This window comes from Poecilia reticulata, linkage group LG18, assembly GCF_000633615.1.
Source record: "Poecilia reticulata strain Guanapo linkage group LG18, Guppy_female_1.0+MT, whole genome shotgun sequence".
Taxonomy (NCBI): domain Eukaryota; kingdom Metazoa; phylum Chordata; class Actinopteri; order Cyprinodontiformes; family Poeciliidae; genus Poecilia; species Poecilia reticulata.
In genome coordinates, this window is record NC_024348.1 from 19723697 (window position 1) to 19731619 (window position 7923).

Consider the following 7923-nt stretch of genomic DNA (forward strand, 5'->3'; position numbering starts at 1 on the left):
ATATAGAGGCCGAGTCCTCAACAGGACCAAAATAGTCGTGAAAATGCTGAAATCTGCCATCAACTTAATCTAAATGTGAATTATTTTCTAAAAAGATTGTTTTTCTTCAATAGTTCTGTGTATTTTTTTCTTTTTGCTGTTTCAGCCGTTAGTTTCTTGCTCAAAGCCAAATAAAAGTGACGTTCTGCTAGACAATTGCTCTTAATTTCTTTGAATAGTGAGCGTTTTGGGATCAAAGGTTCTGTTGGACATAATGTGAGTTTTTATTCTTTCTGCATCAAACGATCATCTGGGATTATAATTTCAATTCGCTGTCAGCGCCCCCTACTGGCCAGGCTATTAGAAGCAGAATTAATCAGAAAGTAGGCCAAGCTGTCAGTTTCACTTCCAGGAATCCAGCAGGTCAGGTGAATAAATCCTGATCAGACAGCGGCGCAGCGCAGTGTGAGATTAGCTGATGGTTTTGGGTCATTGCTGTGATAATAAAGTTGATTCACTGTGACGTTGATGGAAATGAGGTAAATATGGCGTCCAGCAGCCTGRSGACCAAACTATTAATGACACTCTGTTACTTTCCATTGCCATCATGTCTCCTTTTGACTCTAAAACAAACAGGAGAGGTGCAGTAAAATGATTGAAGTTTATGCAACTTTAAGCATATTTTATTGTAAATGTTGGAAAACTTTATGTTTTATTTCTCTGTCTTTCAGAGAAGCTGTTTGGGTTTCACATCGTTCTCCATCAGAGATCTGCTCCGGTCCAAAGAGCCTCGCTGCTCCCTGAAGCTCAGGTAAACTTTACGTTTCACCGCTGATGTTGATTCCTCCCACTCAGCTCTGCACAAACACACTTTTATGTGCTGTTTCTGTTGTTTTGTTTATTTAATTTGGATATTTAAAACATCTTCCACTTAAATGTTCATCTGAATTAAAGGTTTGTTGATCTTTGAGAATGTGTTCTTGCTTTATTAACATTATATTAGTTTAAAATAGTATCAAAACAGCAATATTACTGTTTATAGAAGTAACTTCTAGGACAATTTATCGCCCAGAAGAATGTGTCAGAACATCAAAACTGCAATTAAAGTGATAAAAAGCCTGAAATCCCTTCATCTGAACTTTCTAAGCTGGCTTAAAGTGAACTCAGAGAAGCGACATTCAATCTCTCCGCTCTCGTTTCTTGTGAAAAACGCTTTTGTAGTCAATGAGGTTCTTCTTAAACAGCCTGTAGATAGGGGTCCAGCTACCTGCCTGCTGATTGGCTGTTGCTCGGATACCTTTACCCAGAAGAGGAAGTGAGATGGGGCAGCGTGTGTCTCCGCCTCCAGACCCAGTAGAGGAAAAAGTCTCTTCCTGTTTTGGCATCAAATCACCTTCAGAGAAGAAGAGAGGAGCCTGAATTCTCACACATGCCGCTGTGCAGGTTTGCAGTTTGCTTGTGGTTTTCCTTCGCCGGCTGGTTTTCTCTCTTTGGGTTTCTTTGTTTAGAGATGAGATGATGTCCGTCCAGAACCGTTTAGTTCGATGTCACTTCCTGCAGGTGACGGTCCAGGTTGACGTCTGATCTGACTCGCTACCGGATCCGTTTCAATGTAGATTTATGGTTTTTGTGTCGCATGAATATCAACAAAACATAAAGTAGAGATAATTTACTGCTAACAGTTTGAATCCAGAACTTTAACTCATGTTTTCTTCACAACTTGAAGTTAAGTCAGGCCAAACTTGTCCTTCAACTGGAGTTATTTTGTTGGCTAAAAGCCACAATAATAAAAAATAGAATATGTCAGAGATGTATTTATTGATGTTTGCACACAGAGTTATTACCGTCTCTTTAAAGGGGATCTGTTGTGTAAAATTCACATTTTCAATGTTTTTATGCTTCCATTTTGGATCCTAGACGTTTTTGTTGATGTTTTTTTTTTGGTGTCTGAGAAATTATCCATGTCAAATTCGTTCATTTGACAGACACTGCGCTGTTACCTAGCAACCCTAGCCCTGTTACCTAGCAACCTAAGCAGAGCTTCAGCACTTTTGTTCTGCTGGTTTTATGCGTTGTACAATGGCTGCTGGAAAAGACAAGTGTTTTGTTGTTGACTTACCATCCAGAAACCACTTGCTGCATTCTTGTTGGTTGTGCAGGAGGTTCAACTTATGCTTTTCAAAGATGTGCGGTTGTTTAATTGCAAATGGGTTCCTAGTCATTTTTCATGTGTAAATGTTGAGTTGGGGGGTGTACTTGCAGCAGATTACTTGGATTTAAAGGGACAAGACACCCTAAAATATCTGAAATATGCAGATGTGTTCAGACTAAAATCTCATTGTCTTTGAATGATTTTGTGCAGAAGATGTCATGAACATGTTTTGTTTAGGCCACAGGCCTATCCTAACCTGTTCAAGGAAGCATCATTCCTCACCTTTCAGCAATGAGGGAAAGCCCAGATGATGATGTCATGGCTTTAGAAACCTTTGACAGGTTTAGCAAATGGAAATAAGTTAGATGATTCTATTAGGATTTATCTTAAAACAAGAGAAGTTTGTTCTGATTTGACCTCAGACTGTGAGACAGGTGTATGTAAACTTCTGGTTTCACCCTAGAAAACCATTGATTACTGATATTAGTATTAAATGTTGCTATAAATCCATATTTATCTCCCTTTGCTCGTTCTTTGCTGCCGTTGTTTGTTGCTTTCAGCTCTGACTCTGACCTTTAGAGATCCACCAATCAGTTGTTTAGAAATCAGTCAGCTGATTATTTCCCTCTGTCGACTTCAGCAGGTCGAAAACTGGAAGATCTGCTGCTTTTTTTAAAGTAGATTAAATGTAAGAAAACTATTAACTGAACAAGTTGGCTCGTATTGTTACTGTGCTTCTGTGATACGTTTTGCAACAATTATTTATTGCAGCACAAAAAGTTTTAATACGCCAAGAAGTAGTAAAGTTATGAAGAGACTGAATTTATTTACACTTTTCTCTTTTTCACACTGATATCAAAACCTTCAGCCGTATCGACGCCTGATTTCCTCACATCTCGCAGTTTATGGTCTCCAGTTTTCACTTTGGTAGGAATCCAGTCATGATTAGAGGAAGATGATTTGATTCTGATATGAGAACAATATTATATAGGACTGTTGGAGTCAACCTCCCCACCACCACAGACATCTACACCTCCAGATGCAGGAAAAGGGCCTCCTGCATCATGAAGGACCCCACTCACCCAGCACACTCACTTTTTGTCCCGCTGCCCTCAGGCAGGAGGCTGCGGAGCATCAAATGCAGGACAACCAGACTGAGAAACAGCTTCATACCTGAAGCTGTGAGACTCTCAAACTCCTCTCAGTCTCTCTCACTGCACTGTCCCTAACAATAACTTGGTCACTTCAACCCCTGACCCCCCCAATGACACTGTATTTGCACTTTACACTCGGACACTTTAAAATGTTGCACTGCTAAATTTATCTTCCCATGCTGCTGCATTGTTCATGCTTCATCCATTTTGTACATTCCTATTAATATACATTTCATTTTTCTACTTCTTGTTTTTATATATTTGTAAATATTTTTCCTATTTATAACAATTTGATCTTGTAGCTAGTTTTTATATTTTATACTTTATATTTGGGGCTGCACAGTGGCGCAGTTGGTAGAGCTGTTGCCTTGCAGCAAGAAGGTTCTGGGTTCGATTCCCAGCCCCGGTCTTTCTGCATGGAGTTTGCATGTTCTCCCTGTGCATGGTGGGTTTTCTCCAGGTACTCCGGTTTCCTCCCACAGTCCAAAAACATGACTGTCAGGTTAATTGGCCTCTCCAAATTGCCCCTAGGTGTGAGTGTGTGTGTGCATGGTTGTGTGTCTCTGTGTTGCCCTGCGACAGACTGGCGACCTGTCCAGGGTGACCCCGCCTCTCGCCCAGCACGCCAGCTGGAGAGGCACCAGCACCCCTCCCGACCCCACTGAGGGATAAGGGTGCAAGAAAATGGATGGATGGATGGATGGACTTTATATTTGGATGTAACTGGGGCCGTGACTCTCAATTTCGTTCCACCTCATGTAACACGTGATGTGAATGACAATAAAGTCTCTTGAATATTATAGTTTCTTCCAAACTGATGAAATAGTTAATAACTCAGTAATTAATGGGAAAGAACTATAACTAACTGGAACCAAATTGTGTGTTCATAAAATACTAAAACTATTCATATAACATCCGTCGTTTTTGTGTTTCAGAATATATTTATTAGCCGTTTAGCTGATGTGAAATTGGTCAGAGTTTTTCCACAAACTGTCTCGGGTTTGCAGAGATCGGCCAGAAAAAGAGAAAATATCCAGCGAGCCTCAGTTCAGCCATGTTGATGCCAGAGGTCAAAGGTGAATGGCCATACTGACAAAAGGTCAAGATGAAATAAAACTTTAAAGAAAAATACAAACTATTAAAACCCTGGTTAGACAATCTGATGGAGGCCATTTTGTTGGACTGGTTGCGACCCGGACTCGGAACCAGAACCGTCGGGTTTCACATGTCAGTCCTCATATTCCTGACCTGGTTTTAGTTCCCTTTGTTTTGAATATTTACCTTCTGGTCGATGTTTTCTTGCTTGGTTTTTGGTTTCCTGGCGTGTTTGATGCGTCTGCGGTGAACAAAGTGGCGTCATCACAGATCCTTCCTCCAGCAGCTCCACAGCCTCAGTACAGTATTTACATCCTGCTGGGTTCGGTCCAGTTTATCGTCTCTTACTGTTGGTTGTTTTCACATTTTGATTTTCTTTACTCCACTGCACACTCTTTTGGATTGGAGTTTGGTATTTTTAATATTTTTTATATCTTAATTTCACCTGAACTGTGCAGGATGTTATTCTTAATTCTAGTTTTATACAGTATCTCTTATATTTGTGTTCATGTTTGGATTTTCGGTCACTTTGCTGCTTTTACACCTGAATTTCCCTTTTGTGGGACAATAAATTATTTTTATTCTTTTCTATTCATCGAGTGTTTTTGTGTTTATTTTTATCAATCATATTTTTCTCCTTTTTGGTTTCTTCTTGTTGCCGTTTTTATTAATTTTTTTAGATTTTTTTCTTCTGTTTCATTTCATTTAGTTGGGATTATTCTAGTTAGTTTGGTTCCAAAATTCATCCCACATCTTTTAGTTTTTTTAACTTTTATTCAGCTTCATTTATTTAACTGGGTTAAAGTCGCATTGATAGAACCTCCAGATGTAAAAGAACGAATGAATTTAGACCATTTTTCACATCGTATATTTCTTGTTTTGTGGTTTGTTTGGTGTTAACTTTGCCTCTAGTTTTACAGTGTGACAGAAGTGGAAGCTTTTCTTTTTGAAGTACATTCMCACCAGTGGGTCTTATTTTCACCCGGCCGCCTCCTTCAGCTCCGTCTTCTGTCCGTTTGTCTTCGCTGCAGGACGATGGACGGCGTGAACGAGGTCGGGGACGTGACGGTTTCCCGCCTGCAGCTGGAGGAAGAAACGGAGGATAAATCTGCAGAAAACAAGGTGGAGGAAGAGAAATGTTTGTTTGTTCTCAGCAGAGAGGTCTCACTTTGACACTTTTCTTCGTGGTTTCCTCTCTGGCATGTTTAGACTTCAGCTTGTTATGTGAGTGATGGGTCAGATGGAGATTAAAGGTGCAGCGCATAACTTTTATATAGAGCAGGACGTTTATATCTTTGGTAAAACTGTCACCAAACAGATAAACTGTGAAAACATTCATCTCCACCTCCTCCCTGAGCTGCTGCTGCTGCTGTCTGAATAAATACATAAAAACAACCAATCAGAGCCAGGAGGCGGGTCTTAGCGCCGTCAGTCATCCTCGCGTATGCGCTGCTAAATGTTCTAATAGCGAAAACAACTTACTGTTGTAAATTGTTTTCACAGATTATCCGTTTCGTACCATAATGTCACGACAAAGAGACAGTTTTATCAAAAAATGTTTTTTATAAAACTTTCATACTGCAGCTTTAAAGAAAACCCATCAGGTAATTTGGTTTGGTTTTCTAGTCCAAGCCCTTTAAAAAACAACATGTAGCCATTTTTTTGGCAATATGTTAATGTTTTTTAGTGTCTGGAAAATGACCCATTTCAAAAACTCCTGCTTGTTGAATCGCATTTGACTGGCACTCTGCTGTTACCTAGCAACCCCAGCAGAGTGCTGAGCGTTACCAAGCAACCAAAGCTGAGCTCCAGCATATTTGGTCAACTGGTTTTACCGCTGTATGCGCTGCGCAATGGCTGCTGGAAAAGACAAGTGTTTAGTTATTGATTTACCATCCAGAAACCACCTGTTGGTTGTGCAGGAGACTCCACTTCTGCTTTTCAAGGATGTACGGTTGCATAATTGTGCATCTGTTTAACCTGTGAGTGTAAACATTGAGCTTGGTGGCGCAACCAGCAGCAGATTATTGTAAAGTGAGAGGAGCCCCTAAAACGTTAACATCTCATTATTTAAGAGTGATTTTGTATTAGAAATGTAATGAGCAGGTTTTGTTTAGGCCACAGATGTAGAAGAAAAGCGTTTTCTGTCCATTTCGCCTCCACTCAGGCCTGACCGTCTCTTCTCTCCCTCCAGAGCGCCGTGCTGTGTGACGCTCTGCACGGCTCCGTCCAGGAYAAAGAAAACAGTCCGATGATGCGAGCAGGTGAGGCTCCGGCCGGCGGCCATGTTTCTGCCCGACCCTCCGTCCTCCAACARGTGTGTGTCTGTGCAGCCTTGTGCTCCCAGGTGTGTAAGCTGTACAGGTTTCAGACGGAGGACCACAGGTGGCTGCTGGTCCGGGAGCAGATGTCGGAGACGCCGCTGTCCTTCTCCTTACCCAAACAGCTGCTGAGCGCGCTCATCAGGGAGCACACCGACAGGTACACGAAGGGTTAATGAGACGAAGGAACAGCTTTAAGTCATATTATGGGATGTTTTGGTGAAACTGCTCTGGTTTATTTATTTTATTTCAATCAAGATCTCATTTAAAAGACATTAAGCCAGAAGCAGGAAATGTGGGAAAAGCTAGCAGATCTTTAAATCTATTTTTGTTTTCATTCGTTTTGTTTTTTTTTTTTTTTTTTTTTTAGGAAATGCTTAGTTTGAGTAAAGTTTTTATTGGTTTCATTTTAGTTTTTAGTTTTGGTTAATTTTAGTTTCAATTTGTTTTAATGTCAGTTTATTTTTTTTATATTTAGTTTAGTTTTTATTTATGTCAGTTTAGTTTTTATATTTGGTTTAGTTTTAATTTGTGTCAGTTTAGTTTTTATATTTGGTTTAGTTTTAATTTGCGTTAGTTTAGTTTTTATATTTGGTTTAGTTTTTATTTGTGTCAGTTTAGTTTTTACTCGTATCGGCTTAGTTTTTATTAGTTCCAGTTTAGTTTTAGTCTTTTTTAGTAATACAAGTTGCATACACTGCAAAAACACAAAATCTGAAGATGAAATAAGACAAAACTTTTAACCCGATATATCGTAGTTTGTTGTAAGTCAGTAACTATTGAATATTGATTGATCGATGTGCCTCTGTCTCGTTAAGTTTCAGTCGACTGAATTAAAACAACCAGAGTTTGATTTTGTTGCTCAGGGTCGCGGAGGTCAATGCTCTCGGCGACCTTTCACCTCACTGGGACGGCCTCCGCCACGACGCCGTCGCCCACTCCCACCAGCTGATCGGCGGCTACCAGCAGATGCAGGCGGAGCTTCAACGCCTCTCCAGTGAGATCACAGTGACATCATCAACGATGACTCGGTCCGGCCTTCCTCACCTCACGCTCCCTCCTCTTCCTCCTCCAGCGGCGTCGTGCTTCAAGGCGAGCAGCAGCAAATCGGACCCACACCTGCAGTTCATCCCCACCAACCTGCACTGCCAGAGGATGGAGGTGACCGACCCCGGCAGCTCAGGTAGCGCACAGCGCCCCCTGCAGGTGTTTGTCTCTCTTC

At 40.9% G+C, this 7923-nt stretch overlaps 1 protein-coding gene across 1 annotated transcript in view; it reads left to right on the forward strand.

The window, feature by feature from the left end:
• The window catches only part of LOC103480851 (type II inositol 3,4-bisphosphate 4-phosphatase-like), a 27014-nt gene that overhangs the window by 10456 nt on the left and 8635 nt on the right, over positions 1 to 7923 (forward strand). Inside the window, exons 8-13 of the mRNA XM_017310266.1 lie at positions 711 to 790; positions 5412 to 5502; positions 6575 to 6644; positions 6714 to 6861; positions 7568 to 7698; positions 7777 to 7885. Coding sequence (XP_017165755.1) covers positions 711 to 790; positions 5412 to 5502; positions 6575 to 6644; positions 6714 to 6861; positions 7568 to 7698; positions 7777 to 7885 — 629 coding nt within the window. The remainder of the gene's footprint in view (positions 1 to 710; positions 791 to 5411; positions 5503 to 6574; positions 6645 to 6713; positions 6862 to 7567; positions 7699 to 7776; positions 7886 to 7923) is intronic.